This window comes from Castor canadensis, chromosome 6 (genome assembly GCF_047511655.1).
Source record: "Castor canadensis chromosome 6, mCasCan1.hap1v2, whole genome shotgun sequence".
Taxonomy (NCBI): Eukaryota; Metazoa; Chordata; class Mammalia; order Rodentia; family Castoridae; genus Castor; species Castor canadensis.
The window spans coordinates 124,452,339-124,474,881 of NC_133391.1; the positions used below are offsets into that span (position 1 = coordinate 124,452,339).

The 22,543-nt window shown below is 40.1% G+C and overlaps 1 protein-coding gene across 1 annotated transcript; it reads right to left on the bottom strand.

Annotated features, from left to right (window-relative positions):
- Positions 1-239: 239 nt before the first annotated feature.
- On the bottom strand, positions 240-21,597 carry Shisal2b (shisa like 2B). Its single transcript, XM_020160394.2, has 3 exons — positions 20,879-21,597; positions 16,196-16,353; positions 240-439 (listed from the first exon to the last, which is right to left on the bottom strand). The coding sequence occupies exons 1-3, from the start codon at positions 21,067-21,069 to the stop codon at positions 303-305; spliced, it is 486 nt and encodes a 161-aa protein (XP_020015983.2). The 5' UTR covers positions 21,070-21,597; the 3' UTR covers positions 240-302.
- Positions 21,598-22,543: the final 946 nt, after the last annotated feature.

The following is a 22,543-nucleotide window of genomic DNA, read 5'->3' on the forward strand; positions in this document are numbered from 1 at the left end:
CAAACTCAGTGTTCCTCACTGAGATTTGTTTATCTGAGTTATTGGCAAATTCCTTAATTTCTCCTGAAGAATTTGCATAATTTCGTATAATACAAAGACATCTTAACAAACAAAAGTAAACTTAAGCACGTGAAAAGCTATCAAAACCCTAATGTTTAATAAATTAATTGATTAAAGATGCAGCTGTGTCTTGCTTTTGTGTATAGTGAATATTGAAAAGGCAGTATCGGAAATTATGGTTTGAAATGCATTCTTTATTCTTATTGCCCCATCTCCAGTAAGCTTTTGAAACACAGGATTTTTCATAAATAAGCAGTATTGATTTGAGTTGAATCCATTGTTTTTTCCTGAATTATATCATCCGCTTCATAGGATGTTTCATTTGTTGAATTTGATGCTGTGTTTGAAATGAGAGCTTTGGTTTTGCTACTTAAGTTGCCTGCAAGTACACAAAACAAAATGAAACAATTATTTAAAATTAAGACATAAAATTTGACTTTTTAAGTTTGTGCTTAAATTCTTGTAGCAATATTAAAAATATATTTTGAAAACACTATATGGGTCATTTCAAGGTTGCTTTGAGTCATTCCTCCTAAAAGTTAAATAAGGGAAATAGTCACAGGAATAAAAATTTCATTTCCATGTGTTTTCTCCATGCTTCTTTGAGTAAACTACACAGTTCATAAGAAGATGACATTTTCTGGGTCACTTCATAAAAGAATGGCTGTCCCTGTCTTATGCATGAAGTGAACAAACTGCATTTATGCCAGTCATACTAATTGGCAATAATCTTAAGGCTTTGTCATCATATGCAATTTAGATGTGCTTTTAAAAAAAATTATGCCATAGCCCCATTCATACACTGTGTATGTTTAAACTTCTAAATTTTTAATACTGCAATTACTGAAAACAAATATTGGTGAATTCAAGTCCTTTGTGTTTCTGAAGCCTTTTACATACTTAAATTCATAATATTTGAGTTAGATTTTCAAATATGTTTTTGTGTCTTTCTGTTGTTTACTTTTTCCTACTTCATCACATCCACTTTTATTTTTTATGAAGAAAAAAATCTTAGGATGTTATTTCCTAGCCTAGTTATTTTGGGGCTCTAAGTCATCTCCATTCTGACCGCTCTAGTTTTCATTACATATTTCTCTGGCAACAACTGAAGGAATTTATCTAACCTCTGTATTGCCCTCTGAGGTTTAAAGGCTTTCAAATAAGTCCAGTATTACAGATTTTTCTTTCCACTGGGACTTGTAAAGACCCTCATTCCCCAGTCCTGACTCACTCATTGTTCACTTGCCTACTGGGTCCTTCTGTTGCATCTGGAGACCTGAGGCAGATGAGTGAGCATCCCATCCCCCATGGAGAGCACTATCATTCCTATCCTGAGGAGATGGAGGCCTGCATTCCTGCATCCTAAAGGAGAGATACAGAGTCTGATAGATCTGCCACAGAGCTGATGAGCAAAGTGCTCTCAAGATTGTTTCCCCTCCCCCAATGAAGGTGCAAACCAAACCAGTTCACCTGAGAAAGCCCTTGAAATGCCTGGCCAATGAGAAACCACCCCTAACCCAGAGTTGAAATGTCCATAAAGACCCCAGCCTTCACCTGTGCAGTGAGCCATGGGCTTCTGGGCTCCGCTGCACTTCTCTAGCTGTAGCCTTTCCTTTCTTTCTAATAAATCCTACTTTATATATTGGCTTCAGCTCATCATTCAGTTGCCTCACAAGCCAGTTCTCTGGCCTGTGACGGCAAGGACCCTCGACACCAGCACGTAACATTTTGGCGACACACAAGGGGACCCAATCTCTTCTAAACCAAGGTTGGTATAGGTTATGCCAAACTGGAAAAGTTGCCTAGGAATGTGACCATGAGTGTCCAGCACTCCAATGGAGTCTGTTTTCCAGGAGAGACCCCCCTCCCACCATGGCCTAGCTATGGTGGAATGCTCAGGCCAACTCTCTCTCTCTCTCTCTCTCTCTCTCTCTCTCTCAGGGAACTCAGATGCCAGGTGGGGGATTTATACCACACTGCCAATGCTACGTGGGCAGAGTCCGGCTTCAGTGCATTGAGACTTTTTCTTTTTCCTCTCCTTAAACTATAACTCTCTCTCGTTCAAGATCTGACCTGCTTAAGAGGAAGTCTGAAAACAGCTGGTGGAAAAGAAAGTTTGTCTTCAAGCCATAAAAGGTGTTCTGGCCAGGGCACTCCCCAGTGTCACCCAAAGGCTGGCGATGCAATCTCCACCCTGAGGCTCCAAAGGTGGCTAAGTCTCGGATCCCTCCAGCCATGCCCGAGGCAAACAGACAATCAGATCTCTCATGCTTCCTTCATGGTTTCTGTGGCCCAAGAGTGGAGGTCACCCCTTGCTTCCAGTGCTCCAGTACTGCCCTTGAGCAGGATCGACCTGGACAGCAGGAATGACCAATAATTTCTCATGCGTTGAGCCTGGAAAGTCTGTTTTTCCCCAACCCTCAGCCTCTCCTTCCTCTTTCCCAAGCAGTTCAGGATGAATAGCCTCACCCTTTTATTCTAAATAGCTGTGGGCTTCCTTCAGTGAGTTTGGAGAATACACCCGTTCTGCTCCCTCTCTGGTCTCACCTTGTCCTTTATCTCTGTCTTCCCTTCTCTGGGTTTACTGGTATCCTGGCTTCCCATGAAAAACCTGTAGCATGATATCTTATGACTTAAGTTATTCCAACTAGTTTGCCAGGAGGCCTCTCAACTTTAAATCAGCTGCTAGACACCAGGCAGACAAAAGCACTTACAAAAAACTGCAGCTGCCACTCACACCCTAACTCTGTCCCCACAAGGGGAGGAGGGAAAGCAAAAAGGTGTGCTCGTGCCCCTGGGCACAACAGGAATGCCTGCCATACCTAAGAGGATCCATAGAGAGGACCCAGCACACATCCAAAGTTGCCAGCCACAGGGACTGTGACCTGCCACCACTCCTTCTAAAAGGGATGATATAAAAATAAACATGCAGGCATGTGTACACAGGAAGGAGGAAGGACAAGAGGCTGCAGGATAGGATCGCTCATCCCGGGCGTGGGAGGGGGCAAGGGCGCTTTGCTCAAGCCCAGTTCCCGGCCCCACCTTACGCCTTGGGCCTGACTGGCCCAGCTGTTGTAAGCCAATTGTTAGCTCAAGGTTATAGTTCCAGAAATAGCAAAATGGGCATTACTGTGGTCTCTAAACTCCTCATTTAAGGTTTTCTATACTTTTGGGCTCAACATAAAAACTTTCCCTCCAAATATTAGCACTAGTCATCCCTTATGGTATTGTTATTGCCCCAGGATGCCCTCTGAATGCCCTTCTCTAACTTTACAGATAAAGTATTCCTTTGTTAAAAAGGTAGCCTTTATTAAAGAGGCTGCCTGCTATTAGCTAAAAGGATCCTAATGTTTTGGGTTTTTTTTCTCTTCTCACTGCGTCAGTTGGTCTAACCCGACCAGTTCACTTTCCCCAGTCCTGACCACGGATGGGGGGAAAGTCACGAGACAGAGACACCTAGTGTCACTGGTAAGGTCATTCCCAGTCAGGACGCTGACAAGAAGGGAACTGGCCCAGTTAATTGTTGTTGTTGCCTTTCTAGATGGGACCTGCCCCTTCCAGTCTTCTGGCCCCTGTCTATTGAAACGTTGAAAGGAAATGTTGGAAGCTTTGTACTGAGGCCAGGCCTCGGTACACAGACTGGATACTCAGACACTAGCCATTCTTTGTAAGCCACAGGATAAACATGGGAAAGGAGAACCAAAAAAGCTCCTGATCAATGACAAGGCCCACCCCTATTGCTCCACCCTCTGCCCTACCTTCTAAGCCACCCCAATATTCAGAACCTCCTAATGGGTGCTTCCCCTTCAAAAGGTAATGGTAGGAAGAGGGCAAATCTATGTCCCCCTCCAGTTATCAGATCTAAGGGGAAAAAAGACAAAAGAAAACATCTGGACACCTATACTGATGCCCTAGACAAATACATTCAAGCCTTTATCTCTGTGATCCAAACCTTTGAATTGACATAAAAGGAACTCTTTCCTCATTAGAAAAGCAATGTGTTCTGGCCCAGGCCACTCAGGTTGGAAATGATTACCATTTACAATGAGCCCCAATACCTGTGGCACCTAAAAATGAGGGAATAAATGTGCCTATACCCACAGGGGCACAGGCAGTCCCCTTGACAGATCCACACTGAAAATCAGAATGGTAAAGAGGGCTGGTGGTGTGACTCAAGCAGTACAGTGCCACTTTGCAGGCATAAAGTCCTGAGTTCAAATCTCAGTACAGCCAAAGGAAAAAAAAGATATTTGGGGATGGGGCTAAACTCAGTGGGAAAATGTCTGCCCAGCATTGTGCAAGGTCCTGGGTTCAATTCCCCAGCATTGCTAAATCAAAAAAAAAAAAAAAAAAGGTGAGGAGGATAAATGGCGTCAACGCCACTTACTCCATCTCATAGTGGAAGGGCTAAAAAGGACCAAAGTCAAACCTCTAAACTATTCCCAAGTGACTGTAGTAGAAGTCCCTGAAGAAAACCCTTACCTTTCTACAGCATCTTAAGGATGCTATCAGAAAGCATACCACAGGGGACCCAAAGTCACAGGTGAGAGGTTCTCCTCAAAGATAAATTTCTAACAGTCAGTCCCAGATAATCGTAAAAATCTCAGACTGTGGATGATGAGAAAAATCATTGGACCAATTAATGTAGCTAGCCATGTCTGTATACTATAACCAGGACATTACTAACAGAGAGAAAGATAAGAGACATCATGACCTCATTGCTGCTCTCAGAGTGCCTCACCCAACTGGGGCCTATATCCTGAACTTGCTACCATGGTGGACAGGAGGGGCATTTCTGCAGAGAATGCTTAAGGGGGGCAGCCCAGGAGACAGCCCCACCCCCAACTGGGACCCTGCCCTCTCTGCAAAGGTAACCACTGGAGGTCTAAGTGCCCCCGTCTCCAGATGAAAGGTGAGGTGCCACCTCCTATGGATTGATGGGTTCTGGGACTCCTGTCCATGCTCCACTTCTTGGCATCCATGTTGAGGAGCCTTGGGATAGCCATAATGGCAGAAAAGCAAAAGGTCATTTTCCTGTTAGACAGTGGAGTACATTTCTCTGTCTTACCTTTCTCTCTGGGTCCCCAGTCCAATGACAAAGGTGATCGTTTGGGGCAAATCTGGCCAGCCCCTACAGCGCTACTTTACCCAGCCTCTGGCCTGGTCTTGGGGAGACCGCCTCTTCTGTCATTCTTTCCTCACAGTTCCTGAAACTCCAGTGCCCCTGCTGGGACTGGATTTACTATCTCAACTAAAAGCTCAAATTCTCCCCACTCCCCCCAGGCAGCTATCTCTGCTGCCCCCTCCTTCAGGAACAAGTAGATTCCACAATGTGGACTGATGAGATGAGTGTAGGGCAAGCCAAGACAGCTCTCCCTATTCAAATAAAACTCAAAAATCCCTCACAGTTTCCACACCCAAAACAATATCCCCTCAAGCCATGAGGCCTTATGCCTATCATAAATTCCTTAAAAACCAAGGGCTACTAATTCATTGCTCCAGCCCCTATAATAAAATTCTTATAACAGTTAATTTTAAAATACAAGTTACAAAGTAAACAAGTAGAAAGGATATAGATAGGTATTGAGTATGTTTTTTTAAGAAGTTAAAGGAAAAAAAAGAAATGTTTTTTGGATGAGAAAGGATTTTGTAAAGAAGTGTTTGTCCTAAACATTGTTTCAAATATGGAGAGGAGGGATAAGGAAAAACCATCAAAGTGTTCAAAATATTATATAAAGGTCTGAATAAATCTTAAAAGTGTATTATAAAAGCTTCGGTGTGTGATAAAGTTAAAGTTGACTGTAACCTAAGAGTTGCCTAAAAGAATTTTAGGGTCATGTCAAACTAAAATCAAATTCTCTGCCTATAAAATAAGAAGGTTATCTTAATATTGTTCTGCTCTGAGTAACATCTACAAAAAACTGTGCTAGGGAAAGATTTTATCAAAAACTTACTTGTGTTTTCTGTTGATCTTGTCAAGCTTTAAGTACTACTAAATCAGAGTTCATTTGTGAATTTGTTCATGTGTCTTAAATGACCACCTTATAACTGTGTGGTGTCTGTACTTTATCTAAATATGATACAAACATTTACAAAGTTAAAAGTGTCAATTTATATAAAATAATGAGCTAAAGCCCACTTTTATCCAAAAGTGTTACATTTAACCTAAATCCTGACAGCCCCTACCTCCCACAGGTCACCTACCTAGGTGTGGTCTTAAAGGGATAGACTCACTCCCTGAGTTATGAGGGAATTGACCCAATTCTCCGTTTCCCACTCCCCCATGCCATAAAGGAGCTTAGAGCTTTCTTGGGAGTTACAGGATTTTGCAAAATCTGGACCCCCTAGATATGCAGCCCTTACCAGACACCTTTTTATGCTCCTAGTAATATTCCTATTTGGGTCTTGTATAATAAATACTCTCTCCAGATTTATATCTCAACAGGTCCAACGGATCAAACTCCAGCTTTTAGTCAAGGAATACTCACCTCTGCCTAGGCATGAGCCCTCCTATTGGGGCCCCTGGAGACTATACAGGTCAACCCCTGAGACAAGTACCCTCTCCTCTATTCCCCCATTGCCCCATTGTCAGCATGAAGCAGCTAAATGAGTCATCACTGCCCCTCTCCCCAAGAGCAGTTGGGTGCTTGTCTCAGAGGGGGATTTGTTGGGTCTGGAGACCTAAGGCAGATGAGTGAGTATCCCATCCCCATGGAGAGCACTATCATTCCTGCATCCTGAGGAGATGGAGGCCTGCATTCCTGCATCCTAAAGGAGAGATACAGAGTGATAAGATCTGCCACAGGGCTGATGAGCAAAATGCTCTCAAGATTGTTTCCCCTCCCCCAGTAAAGGTGCAAACCAAACCAGTTCACCTGAGAAAGCCCGCAAATCCATGGCCAATGAGAAAAACCCACCTAACCCAGAGTTAGAACGTCCATAAAAACTCCAGCCTTCACCTGAGCAGCAAGCCACCAGCTTCCAGGCTCTGCTGCCTTTCTCTAGCTGTAGCCGTTCCTTTCTCTCTAATAAATCCTACTTTATATACCAGTTTTGGCTCCTCATTCAGCTGCCTCACGAGCCAGTTCCCTGGCCTATGAAGGCAAAGACCCTCGGCACCGGCATGTAACACTTCCAACAGTGTTAAGTACAAAGATAATTTCTTAGATTGGCTTCATAAGCCAAAGCAATTCCCCTAACAAAACCAATTTTATACATGAACAAGAAAAGACCTATTATAAACACCACAACACTTTTAGCGATCACTTCTCCCACAGTTTAAAAACTTCAAAAGCACTTCCAGTGGATTTCTCCAGTAACTTAAAAGTAATTGGAAATATGGAAAAATGACTGCAATCAGTAGTTGTAGTCTAGCTAATACCTGTAGGATAATTTTAAAAGAAAGGACCCTCTCAGCAACCTGTTTTTCCTAGTTTTCCTTTAATAGAATAGAAACTAATTTCTTTACCAACAAAGTATAAAACCAGCTGCCTCTTTTCTGTCACAGGTTACAACATATATTTGATTTTAAATAAGAAATCTGCAATACCATTGAACGCTAAAGGGATTTGTTACACATTAAGAGTTTTTCCTATTTAATTCCTCCATATCCTTAATTAAGTGCAAACTGCCAAGACTTAAGGTCATAGTTCTTTCCTGGATTTGGCATCAGCTTGTCTTTCTGTGCTTGCTTCCCATTTCCATCCTTTTTTTTCTTTTTGGTCTGGTCATATGTAAATACTATATAAATAATATGCTTCCCAGACTGGCATTTAAATTTAAGCTTTGACCTTTGCCCGATTTACCTCCAATCTATCAGTCTTTCTACCTGTCCTCATCACAGCTAGGCCAATACACTTGTTCTGTTAACAGTTAAACTTTGCATTTATTTTCAGAGCCTTTCCTCAGGGATCCATTTATCCTTTTCTTCTGTGAACTCTGCTTTTGACTGCTGTTTCAAAATATGAAAAGAATGTTAGTGACCTGTGTGGGTCTTTATCTCCTGACTCTAGGAGAACTTGCTTTTCTGCTGTTTATCTGGCTTAGTTAAGCTTCTATGTTACCATTTTGAAGTCCTGCAGCGGCTTTCTACTGCTAATCTAACTGGATTACTTTTGTTTCACCATAATAGTGGATTTTTTTTATATGTATGAGAATGTTTTCTCTTTGAATTTAATATGCTGATGCATAACACTGTGTCTGAGCTAAATGGTGAAGTGAGCAAAACTGGCCTACTGGGCTGTCGGTCTGTTGCCCTCTCTCTTCTTCCACGCCCTATCTTTCCCTCAAGTATACATAGATACCTCATATAAATGCAATTTAACAATCATTAGACAAGGATGGGGGCATGGCTCAAGGATAGAGCGCCTGATTAGAGAGCTCGAGGCTCTGAGTTCAATCCCCAGTACCATCTAAAGAAAAAACAATAAGAAAATTTTTCCTACCTGTTTTCCAGAATTGGTCTTTTTTTTTTTCCTTTCCTGCTTTAAGTTCTTCCAACCATTGATGATTAACATAACTTACAAAGAAATTTTTAGTTCTTTAAATAAATTATTTTATAATGAAAGACTGGCTTTTAGTCTGCTTGCTGGTTCCAAGGTCAGCTAGGATTGCCGTCAACCTGTACCCTGAGGGTTTATAGCACTCACTAAACATTACAGCTAAATACAGCTGTAGCTCTGCTGAACAATTTGATTTTCTGTAATCTAGAAGAAAAAAAAAAGCAGTAATAGGAATTCCAAATTTGTTATTTTGTTCCTTTTAGGAGACATGGATGAATTTTTTACGCCATTGGGTCCAAATTACTTCATTTTCTACTAAGATCTCAATGAATTCCTTAAAAGCTTTTCTGAAACAAAGAATTACTAATAATTTGGCAGTCTTATTTTCTGAGATCTTTAGGCAGTGGTGTGTTTTTTTTTCCTGAAGTCTGTAAAATCTATTCAGAAAATTAGCTCCCAAACTTATCTATAAATTTAGTATAAAACCCAGCCAAATATCACTTGACTTTTTAAAATTTCACAATGTGATTCAAAAGTTTATTTGGAATCTTGAGTGTTACAAAGAAGGATAAAGGAAGCATCAGCCTGGGCAATGCCATCCTGGAGGTGGCCTCGCCCCCTTGATACCGATGAGGAGGTTTTCATGAGAGTGCTGAAGACTGCTGTTGCTTGGCCTGACACTTCTCTTACTGGCTGGAGTGAGAACACATGAAGTCTTTGATCACCCTTGGAGCTCTAGCTGAGGGGTCAAGTCCCCTCATCACCTGCCCCTTTTCTGGGGGTGGAAGGAGTCTGCATTATCTCATACTTAAAGCCTCCTTGGATTTAGGTCGTTCAGAGTTAAAGCTAAAATACCAAATGTTAGCCCCCCAGTGTCCCCAGGAGGGCAAGACCTTCCTCATTCAGTTCTTTCCAGTCTTTAAGGTCCTCAGCATTGGTTAACACCCACCAGTGAGTGGCACGAGGCTGGCAGAGCAAGGTGTGCACAGAGACTGAGGTTCCTTGGAACCCTGGGAACAGTCTCCATGTTGGGGCAGGGCAGACCCTCCGTTCCAAGAAGCAAGTGGCCCCAGTCCTTTGGGCCGTCTGGAGTCTTGCTTAATTTCACATTAAAATAAACTATGTAGCAACAATTCAAAAAATATATTACTAGTTTAATAACAGACTGATCAATTTAACAGAACAGGAAGTGTAAAAAACAGACCATAGTACAAATAAGAATTTAGTTTAACCCAAGTAACAATTTAAACTGGTGAGAGAAAGATGGATTAGCTAGTAAATATTTGGACAATTGACTCATTATTTGCAAACTAAAAATAAAGCCAGATTCCTACCTACCTCACTCTAGGAATATTATTAAAGGTTTAAATGAACAAACAAATCTATAAAGGTATTAGAAGAACACATAGGTGAATACAGGTCATTCATGTATAAGCTAATGGTAATAGGGTATTTTAGAGTATCAATCCATAAGTCCACACTGATACCAATAAATGAATTGGTGATGCTGTGGTTTGGATGCATGTGTCCCTCCAAAAGTCCTACGTTGAAACTTAACCACTAAGTTATGTTAGTAGTGGGTAAAGCCCTTGGGAAGTGGTTAGGCCATGAGAGTTCTGACCTCATAGATGAAATTAGCAGCACCCTTATGAGAGGCTCTAGGGAACTAGGTAGCTCCTTCCACTCTTTTCACCATGTGAAGACATAGCAACCAAGGTACCATCTTGAAAACAAGAAAGCAGCCCTCAGTGACACTGATCTGATTCAACTTGATCTTAAGCTTCCCAGCCTCTGGAATTGTAAAAATTTTCTATTCTTTATAAATTACACAGTCTGAAGGTTTTTTTTACTATAGCAGAACAAATGGACTAAGGTAAATAGGGAAGAGGGAAAGCTCCTTTTTGAAAATTTTTTATGGTACTGGGGTTTGAATTCAGGGCTTTGCACTTGCCAGGTGGGTATTCTGTCACTTGTGCCACACTTCCAGCCCTGGAAAGCTCTTCTTATAGTAAAATAACAACTAATAAATGTAGAAAGGATAATAAGTTTAGGAAATCATTTTACAAATAATAATCGTTAAGAATCATCAGGGATTGGCTGTAAGTTTGAAGAGCTGAATGGGATATTTTCATAGTCTTAAAGTACCTCCTCACAAATTACTTAGTCACAAAGAAAAATCAGTAACTTTACATTGGATTGATCAAAGCAATTACAAACTTAACCAAGTAATCCAAGTTAATATCACCAATAATGGGACAAATCAATATTGTGTGCTTTCTATAATGGCAGTATTCCTGTCAAAAATGTATAATCTTTCTCCAATCATGAAAAACATCAAACAAATATGAATTGAGGGACATTGCACAAAATAGCTGGCTTTTACCTCTCTTTTTGTCAAGATCAGGAAAGGCAAAGGAAGACTGAGGATTAAAAGAAAGAGAGAGACATAACTAATCACAAAATGTAATTCAACTTATTACAAACTGTAATTCTGGACTACATCCTAGATATGAAAAAAATAAGCTATTGAGGAGGTTGGGAAATTTTGAATATTAACTCCAAATTAGATAATATATATCAATGTTATATTTCCTGAATTTTATAAATAAACAGGGATATACAAGAGAAAAATCTTTGTTTAGGAAATACATATTAACATATTTAGTTAAAAAGGCATGTAGTTCAGAAAATATATGCAGAGAGAATGCCAATGATGAAACAAATATTAACAATTAGTAAATCTCAGAAAAAGATATAAAGAATGCTCTATACTTCACTTGAACTTTTCTGGAAGCATAAAAATAATACCAAAATTTAAAAGGCATGTCCATCAAAGTAAAATATGGATTTAAAATAATGGCAAAGGGGCTGGCAGAGTGACTCAAGCGGTAGAGCAAGCATAAGGCCCTGAGTTCAAACCCCAGAACCACCAAGAGAATTAAAAAGTAAAGTCAAGCAATGGCAAAGTCATTCATTTATGGAAAGAAAGACATCAACATTGGGTAGTGAAAAAAGCCCAAGAAAACCACCTTGCCCCATTTTTGTTATATATATAAACATACATAGAAAAAAGTCTATGAAGGCTGTTTAGCAGAGTGTTAATTATCTCTGTTTGCTGCGATCATGAGGGACATGATTGTTTCTCTATATTTTCTAATTTTCCCACAGTGAACATGACTTGAATGAAAAATTTTCTTCCTGGTAAGCAAGAGTCTTTTCTAAGAAGAAGAAATGTAGCAGACCATTCTAAGCCAGCCCAAGCCCTATTTTGCTCACAGACAGAATAAATTATTACATAATCTTCTAATTTACTTTCTCAGCATTGTATATATAATTTATATTTTTCTCCTAGACAATTGTGCCTTTCTGCTAATTTACTTATCCTTTTTCATTTGCATCATCTGCCTTTCCAAAGAAACCCCACCCAAAACAGGCTTGAGGTTATTTATTATTCTACTCAACTGTATTATTTTATTTGTATCAAGAAGCTCTACTAATATCTACCTTTCTAATTTGTATAAAAAAATTCTGCTTCTAAAGGATCCACTCTTTGTTCCTTCCCCATCACATCCACAGTGCCAATGAGTATTGAATATTCATTCAATATCAGTGAATATTCAAAGTCACAAGATGAATATGCTTTATCTTCCTGGAGCAGCAATTTAACTCTGATACAGGAGGCAGGAGATGCCATTATTAGAGTAAAGCAACCCATTGCATTATGCAATCAAATTGAAAATTCCCACAAATTTTAAAAACCAAGTAGGAAACTTCCAATTATTTACTCTACAAGGCTTAAGGCAAACCTTCCCCCCAGTCTAGCCCTGAGAATCCTGGGGAAATTAGTTCCTTTCTGATACACCTTTAAGAACTCTCCAATGGAAAACTTTGAGAAGCAGCACTCTAAGACATCCATCCCTCTGATTGCTCCTCTATCAGCCATTCATTTTTCCACAGCCTTGAAATAAGCCCTTACCCTCAGGACTGTCTACTCACAGACACATGTCCTTTCAATAGCCATCTTTTGCTCAGAAACTGAATGTAGTAGGGAAACTATCGATGACATGGTATTCTTTTATTTTATTTTTGGCAGTTCCAGAATTTGAATTCAGGGCTTCACACTTGCTGGGCAGGCTTTGTACTGACTGAGCCATGCCTCCAAGCCCATGGTATTCTTTTAAATACTGACATACGAGGAATCTCTCTACTCCCATTTCCTCATGAGGGGCACTTTTTTCCCCTCATTTCTCTCTACTTTTATCCTGTTATACTAAATTTCTTTCCTAATAAACTTTACTATTATTTTTACACAAAAACATTCTGGCATTTGAAACATGCATAATCCAAAACACAAAAGTTAAGAAGAAAATAGTTATAGAACACAACTTAGATATTGCCAATTGCTTAGCAACAGGTGATCTGTACAGAGTAAGCTCTGGAGGTAGCCCAGTTAAGTCTACAGTCACTACCAGAGAGTCACTACCTGCTTTTATCAAGATCAATTCAAAGTGTACAAGGCTTAAGTTGTACATACTAAAATGAAATACAATAGAATAAAGAGAGGCTAAGGAAAAAGTTCAGCAAGATAGTCTGATTAAATTACTTTCAACTTAGACTTTTGTCATGTATAGGAAAAGAAAAAGCCCCATTCCCTAAGTCAATTTTAATATGTGCACAAGGACATGTTTCCATTTAGACCACTCAAATTGCCTGTAATGAAAACAGACTATAAAAATTAATCTTAAAATAATGGGAGATTGACTTTTAAAAACAGTTTTGAAAGAAAAGGGCTGTAACTGGTGAAACCAATTTTCCTCTGATGTACTATGTACTTGCTTGATTTATCATACAAACATTTTGCTATGTTTCTAACCTTTAGACAATGCCTTAAATGCAATAAAGTCCCAGACTTGTTTCCTCAATAGCTTGAAAGCTGGCATTTATTGCTAGGTGAGAGAATCACTAGAAGGGAACAGGCATATTTAATAAAGGGTCCAGCAATGTTTAATTGTCACTTCAAACAGAAACCACTTTCTCTTCCTATTCCAGTAGCATTTGGATTACCTGTTCTGTTTTGGACTCTCCATACTATGTGTGATTTTGTTAAAATCCACACAAGGACAAAAATCACTTCAATTTGAAAGCAATAGGAAGGTCATATAAAATCCTGCCTTATGAATACTCAGGAAAGATGTATTGAATTAATTTGCTGACTTGATATATATAATATTTTTGAGAGAGGCAGCATGAGGATATTTCATTGCAAGAAAGCAGCCTCATCTAAATTTATAGGAAATGCATTAACAGGCCTCCTCTACTAAACAGCAGTAAGACTACAAAACCTGAATCAACAAGCCAAAAATTATGTGGCTGGGTTCTCAGAGCCAACATGAAATAAAATTTTGAAGCCGCCCTTGAATTAAATCAGGAAAAATAAAACCAATTTTTATTGAGCACCATGTATCATATAGAAGCAGCACTCAATATATTTTCGGTAACCAGAATGGTGACAATATTTTGTCAATGTTTCTCAAAGTACATCTCTTTCATCACTTACAACAGAAATGCGTTGCTATTACATTCAATTCATTCAAGAAATATTGGCACTGGGGATCTAGTAGTGAACAAACAAGACAAAAATTCTTACTTTCCCGGAACTTCATTTCTAGTTGGAATGGAGAAAAGTTAGACAAAAGGTACAGTAGATAGTATGTTAGTTGTGAAGACTTTGGAGTAAAGTTTTAAAGAAAGTGAAGGTCTAAGTCATGCAGATATCTGAGGAGAATAGTAAGCATGTGCAAAAAGACCCTGAGTCAAGAATTTCAAGGAATCAGGCTGGAGGAGTGGCTCAAGTGGTAGAGTACCTGCCTCGTAAGCATGAGGCCCTGAGTCCAAATGTCAATACTGCTAAAAATAAATAAATAAAAAGAATTTCAAGGAATAGTTAAGGAGTCAATGTGGCCTGGCAAAGGAGATGAGAGAACGGCACAGAGGAGACCTCAAAGTCCTTGTAGGTCACAGAACAGAGTTGTAGCCATGGAGGGAGATGGGAAGAGATGAGGGTTTTGAGCAGAGGAGTGACATGGCCTGACTTAGGTTTTAACAGGTGTACTCTGGCTACTCTGTTAAGAATAAACAGCAGGTGAGCAAGGATAGAAGCAGGAATAAGAGCTAAGTATCTCTTATTTGACAGAATTTGGAGTTCAGTCCTTAGGTGATTCTTAGGCACAGTAAAATTAAAGAACTCTAACTTTAAATCATCTAACCAATTGAGACAAAAATTGATTTTATAATCTCATTATCTGATAATCACTAATCCATCACATGGCTTTGCCTACGGAGAAACTGGGTCTAAGTCATCCGAACTAAATTCGTCTAACAGTCTGTCGATTTGACCATTCGATTTCCAAGAAGAACTTCAGGAAGAGAAATTCAGAGGGATCTTGGCCCCTGCTTGGTGACACAGGGGAGAGGAGGAAATGCCTTCTCCTCTACAGAGGAGACTAGCGATAATGCAGTGACACAATGACGTATTTCAGAAGGCACAGGGCAGGTATTTTGTAAGCATGACAAATTTTAGCATTCAGCTAAAACACAAGCTATGACAAGATTTTCCTCAATTTTTTTTAAAGTAGAGATTTTCCTTTTCTGCCAGGCATGGTGGTACATGCCTGTAATTCCAGCAAGAGGCCAGCTTGGGTACATAGTGAGATTCTGTCTCAAAAAAAGAATTCCTTTTCTTTTTAAAATAGAAGCAAATAAGTACTTGTGTATCATTCTAAATGTAGCTAGATAGATTGATAGATTCTAAATTTATGATCCAAATTTATATATTTTTCCATATCCTATATATATATATTCTATAATGTATATTCTAGATATATACATCAAAATAAAATTCATTAGTGCTTTTAAAACACTAATGGAAATTTATCTTAATTTTAGTAATTTTTTGATAGTTTCATAATGATAATAATTAGCATTTGTGTAACTTTATAACTGAGATAATAAGGAGACCCATTTCCATAACCATGCATAAAAATTTCTTTCTACTTTATAGTCACACTATACACATATACCTCTATTAATTAGTTCGTAGTCTATTCAACATCGGATAACAAAGACTGTGTTTGGTTTATTTCTCTATTTTTTACACGCCTCTGACTTATTTTATACACTCCTTCCAAATTCTATACACAGTAGGCACACAGATAAAATCTTAATTAACCACTGACTAACCAATCTAGAGCAACTTATCACTAAGAATCAGTTATCAGATACTTTGATCTTCTATTTATTTGACTTCTTTGGCCCCAACCAAGACCAAATTTAAAAATTTCAGGAAGCTAAAGCTTGAAAACTGAAAGGGACATAAATACATTAAAATAGATTTACTGTACCAATAATTTACTTTCCATGAGAACATTTACGTCCTGCTGTGGTTTTTCCTTGACCACAATTTCCCTAAAGTGGTTGATTATTAAGGCTTGATTCAATGTGAACTCTTACAAACATACATAATAAACTGAACGTTTAAAAAGCATTGATTGTTAGCATTATGATCTGTTGTCAGGTATGGTTATTCTTTTGGATAGAGTACAGGTAATTGGTTATAAATAATGGATGCAGATTACCTTCTTGAGTGGAAGAAGCCTCTAGGTGTTGAAGTTTAAGGCCAGTGTCTAATTTTTGAGGCTTTGTATACAGGAATAAATAGCAAAGGACGCAGACGCTGATGACAAAGGCAAGTAAAACAAGGGCGGCAATTCCCAATCCAATCAGAGCACCAATGCTGAGGAAAACAGAAAAATTACATCACACAAACTAAAGAAAATGGTTAAGTGTTAAATGTGGCCCTCAACTATTCATAACCAAACTATGTTTTAGCATAAACAGTAAATTTCTTAACATAATTTTTATTATGTTTTCACTATAGGTTTTCAAGGCCCTTTTATTTTTTAATTTTTTTCCATTTTTATATTCATTGTTCAAGGGAGATTCATTGTGGCAGTTCTGAATAGTCTTATATTGTACATTGGTTAGATCACCTCACCATCCACCCCCTGCCCTGCAACCCACTCCCTGCTCCGCTTCAAACAGTTGCCAGAGGTTTCATTGTTCTATTTCACATATGTATATGAAGGCCGTCAACCATATTCCCTCACCATCAACTCCTCCATTCACCTTTCCTCCTCTTCCAAGTATGCCCCCTGCCACTGCACCTATTTTACAGTCCTGTCTTTCATTTTTAGTTCCAAAGTCAATGTTCAAAGAGGTTTCTCAGTGTATCCCAGCTGCAAGTACACTTTACTTTGGTCAGATCAACCCCTTCCATTACTCTCCCTTACCTTTTTCCCCAATCCCCCATTATTCAACAGCTTTCAATACATATCATTATATCATATACCTTCACAGATGTTATACTTTTTGATTTCGTTGATGCTCTATCATACTCTTTCTTTCCCTCCTCCCCCAAGTTCTATTACAAAGATAGTCTACTTCTGAGTTTGTATATGATCATGTTTGTCTTTGTGTATGTTTATCTTTTGGATCTCTCTTACACATATGAGAGAAAACATGCAGTGGTCAAGGCCCTTTTAATTTATATGTTAATATCAGTAGGGAAGAGCATGTGAATTCATAATATAGGTCACATGATACTCTAGGTAGTTCAAAGATGTATCTAATAAATCTTTATTATTACTATACCTTAAAATGAAAGATCGGGTTCACCAATAAATGATAAATAGAAAAATATTTGTTTCTGCAAATGTTGTGAAGCAAATGTTTATCAGAAATATAAAACTTTTCTTTTGGATTCATATGAGAGATATTATTTATTGATATACAAAGCCACAACTCTAAACAGAAGGTTTGAATTCAAGAAAAACCATGTTTATGAAGTTCACATTCAGTCTGAGCTTTTCCTGTCCAGAGAGAATGACACCAAAGGCCTTTAGCCTTAGGGAAGAAACCCTTGTACTTTTCTCCAAAAGTAATGTGTACAAAAACTGTATTTGTTTAGGACTAAATTTGTAATAATCTATTTGATGCAGTTACCTATAAGGCTAATCGTTTGAGAATACAGTTTTCATAGAACACCTGTGAACTTAGTACTATAGGAGCTTGCAAAAAACACCATCATTTTTTTAGGTAGGACTGCTATGCAAACATATGCACCTTTTGAACTTGGTGTGTACGTGCGTGTGTGTATGTGTGTGTGTGTGTGTGTGTGTGTGTGTGTGTGTGTGTGTGTGTGTGTGTGTAACTATCTGGAACTAAATTTGAAGCTGCTAAAGAACAGATATTTCAGTTGACTTTCCCATAGTGTTGTGTGCAATTGTTACAAGTATTTATGTGCTTTGCTTGTAGAAATAGTCAGTAGGTGGAAATAAATACTAATTAACTGTTGGTGGATCTACCTGTAGTAATTTGGAACACACATAACACTGGGAAGTAATTATCTTTTTCTTCAATTATCTTCCTGGCTTGCCTTTAGGCTTCTATTCTTTCCAGGATATTAGGACCCTGGCAAACTTGACTTGGACCAAAAGGCAAGGAAAATAGAATTTGACCAGGAATGCTCAATGCACTGCTGCTTTAAGAGGAAGGAGAACAGTACTGAAAGTGAAGGGCTAAGTTCACACCACTTATCCTTGATTTGATGAGATAAAACACCCCTGAAGATAAGAGATTGCTCCTTGAACTACAATATGGAGTCAGACATCCACAGATGCCTGTACTTGGTTTACTAACATTGGCCCAGACCCACCAGCTGTGCACACGGGGAAGACTAAGGTCATTTCATGGCAGAATCAGTACAGAGTCACATATGTAAACTTGGGGGCTGCCCTCAGATGGTGCACTTTCCTCTAAGGCACTAGACTCTCCACATCTGGCAGTGACTGTATAATGCTCGTGTGCAGCAAAGATGATTTTTATAGATTGTGTCAGGGAGAGTAAGGATCACTTCACTATGCACAGACACATGAGGATGTAATTCATTTAATATTATTTGGTGCACAAAACAGAAGATTAGACATCTGGGCAGATTCCTGAAATCAGAGCCCAGTTATTAAAAAAAAATCTTCAAAGTAGAGAAGTGATTTAGTCAATTAAAAAGTAAAATTATCAATCTAGTTAAATTCAACATATCTATTGTGAGCTTTTAATGAACAAATGTGAAAGCCAACCCATGCAATTTAAAAGAAAACAAAAACAAAGCTTGTCATTTCTCTTTTCTGTTATAAAAGGAGCTTCGTTCAATGTTACAGTTCCACATCCTAGAAACATTGGTTTATGCATACACAGGTCTCATTTTAACAAACAGTTACTTAGTACCTATTCATGCATAGCTCTAATAGGCATTATTTTCATAGGTCCTGGAGAAAATTACCAAAGAAATCCTAAGAATTTAGGAATTTACAGGAGGAGAAAGATGCGAGTGGGCCAGACACAGGAAGGGCTTTTTTCTCACAGCATCACAGGCAGTTGCTTTTCAAGCTCCAAGAGCGGTCTGAAGCTGCCATCATGTATTGTAGCAATTCTCCTACTTAGCAACTTCACTTGCCTAGTGCCAACTACTGCTGTCTTTCTTCAGCAGCTGCAGAATTTCAATAAAAGAGGTAGTGACGTCTGTAATATTTTTCGCAGTTGGACTATTTTAAATTAGGTGCGATGAGCAAAGACTAGGAAGCAAATGAAGCTTTAATAAATTTTCCTCCCCATTTTGTCCCCAGAGCTCAATAACTCACAGGAACCCCAGGTTTAATGTTGGGAACTGATGCACTCTATTAAGGTGATTTTTCTATTTCCTGGGACCTGAGCTGATTGTGCATTTGTCAGTGCTGAATGAAGACCCCAGCAGGTTGTTCACTCTTTTGTACTCTCATAAATCTTAGGAATGTTTTATATCCTTGCTGCTTGTCACTTTGGAACTACTTCAGGATTTAAGAATCTTAGGCACCATTTCCAGCTGAGTTTGACTTAGGCGTTACCAGTCTCTGTTGGAGGCTCTCCTGCCATTATTAACACCTTCAAAGAATCAGAGATGGATCACTATGTCATTTCCAAAATGCCAGTTTCAACACAGTTTTATTCCCCCAAATAATCTACTGAAGGTATGTTTGCATTATTTTCTGTCATTTGGTTTCACTCCACCACAAATTTTTGAACTGAATTTACAGAAAGGCACTCCTTTTGAGACTTTATCCAAGCTTTCAGTATAGAAAAATATTTTATTGCTTTAAGAAATAGTATTTAGCCATTTGCTGTAGACTCGGCATATGTGACAAATTCTGGGTCATGTTGGGAGATTGGGAGAAATAAAACTGTACCTCTTCCTAGTCCCATCTCTCTCTCTCTCTCTCTCTCTCTCTCTTCTCTTTCTCTCTCTTCCTTTTTTCCTATGATCTTGAGACCCATTTATGCTCCAGGCAAAATGAAAGAATCAACCTCAAAGTATGCAATATTTTGAGGAGAAGTGGGAAAAAAGCACTTCATAATGAAAATGTGTGTAAATTCTAGTTAGAATAAGTAAAATTCCCATCATAGGAAAAAGAAACAAAAGACTCGTCTTAGAAAGTCTCTTTACTTTCCAGCAGTGGTCAAATGGCTCAGGTGTTGAGAAAAAGGGTGCCCTGGAAAGGTTACTCAGAGTATATACTCAGAAGTACTAAAAACTCTATCTTTCTGTGGATATCTCTTCAATTTGATTGGGTAGTGTCAGTGTCGGATTCTGAAAAGTGTGAGTTATAAAGCCCAATCTCATTTGCGTACCCGTGCAAAACACATACACACACCCCTCCTTGATATTTTGAGGAATACAGTCATATCCTTCACACCCGGCAAAAGACTGAGTACTCTGGTCCTTAGGTAATACCTTAAATTGATCCTTTTTTGTTCAAATGTCCCAAATGAACAAGCGATCAGACAGAAGAATTAAAATCTTCACCTTAATTTACCTGCTTGACCTGTCTGCCAGAGAAGCCTCATGCCTGGGACCTGCCCCAGCTGAGGCCCGCGAGGCGAGGCAGGTGGGGATTTGAGCCGGGACAGCATCCTCGGGCCTGGGGTGCGCCCTGGGCGCAGAGCCCGCGCTCTTCCCGCGCCCCCGCCTTGCTTCGGGGCAGAGTTCGGGGTCGGGGCGCGGTTTTTCTCCCGGGCCCCCACTGGCCCTGCGAAGCTGTGATCTTTTCAGAGGGACCTGACCAGGGCGGGTGGTGGAGTCGCGGGCGATCTCCCTGTCTCCGGCGTGACACTGCCATCGCCTCCCCAGACCCCGGCCCGGCCCCCCGCGCGCACCCTGCCCTGCGCACCTGAGGCTCCACATGTAGCTGTGTTTGTAGGGAAAGTAGCTGCCCGGCTCGCTGCAGCAGTACTTGAGGTCGGCGAAGCCGCAGCAGTAGAGCAGCGCGGCCCCCTCGCCGCGCCGAGGGCACTGGAAGGGCTCCACGAAGCTGCGGTTGAGGCTGAAGTAGCCTGAGCACAGCCGGCTGTTCTCGCTCATCGCGGGCGGCTGTCGGCTGGGCCACTCGCGAGTCCAGTACCTGCAGCGCCCCGGTGCCCTCTGCCCCGCGCGCCTGTGGCGATCTGGAGTCTGGCTGCCTGGGTGCTCAGCCTCCGCGCGCCCCCTCGGCTCGCTCTCCTCCCCCTGTCCACATGGGGCCCGGGCACTTTACTGTCGCTCTCCTGCTTGCTGCCGAAAGGCGCTTTTATCTGCGCGGCTAGGCTCGCTCTTCTTTTTCCGCTTTCTTTGCGTTCTGCTGACTTCCCTCCACTTTCCCTCACTTCATTAATTGCCTGGAGACTGTCCCCACTTCATACCAGAAAGATCTCGCCAGAGGGAAAACTGGAGATGGGGGACATGTTTGCATTCTCGGCAGAGGCAGCCGAAGTCGCAGTTCTGTTTGCCCAAGGACCTGGCAGGTGTGGTGTGTTCGGGGCAAATAGAGCAGAGCTGGGACCCCTTACCGCCACGAGCAACTGAGTCCAGGAGTGGGGAGTGGGCCAAATGAAAGGCAGCTGAACTACTAGTGAGGACGTTGGTTGGGTGTTTTCCTTTGAAAAGTTTATGTGAAACACAAGCAATCTGCCAGTTTTAAAATAAAAAATGTAAAAAGTGACAAAATGTTCTCCAAAAACTAGCCACAAGTATTTTTAAAACATCCTGTTGTTGTACTCTGTGTTCAGCTAAAGTACATGGAAAAGGAAGAAAAGTCCAGAGATGGAGGTAAAGACAATGAGAACCTTCTAGAAAAGAAGGCAGGAAGAGAAGGAGGCAGAGGAAATGAGAAAGAAACTTCCATCAGCTCTGAAGCGCAGCAGAAACTACCACCCCTTTTTGTTTGGTGCTCTCATTACTTGTAATAAGTCAAACAATGCCTAGGCTTATAAAGAGGAAAATAATAATACCCTTAATATGGGAGAGAGGGAGAATTCATAGAATTTCCACAGTAGAGCACTGTTCCTTCCTTTTCATTTCTGCTTCCTTGCTTTGGCCAGGTTTGATTGAATGTGGAACATTATAAACTTTATCTTGTATGCTAAATATTTTTGTATTCCTATAAATATTCTTGAGCTTGTTCTGGGACACAGTTACTTGGAAACAGTTTGATTCTTTCAGGTTTGCTTTTGAACTTCGTTAGACAAGACTAGAACAGACTTGAGGACTAAATATTCCCATACTACTGAGTCCATATCCTTCTGAGTACTGTACTCAGAATCTTGTGAATTACAAAGCTTACCATTCTGATTGTGGAAACCCACATTATTCCCTGCCCATGAGAACTCTTTTCAATGTTTCTTTTCCTGACCTCAAGTGGCTTCATCCCAGGCATGCATGAAGCAGTACTCTGCTCAAGATTAGTTATGTCCAAAGCTAGCTCTCTCTCCTCCTACCCTTAACTGCCTCCTCTGTGGTGTTCTGTTCTGCTACCTTTGGCCTCCATGGCTTCCTGAACTCTGCCTTCCCAGCTCTGCTT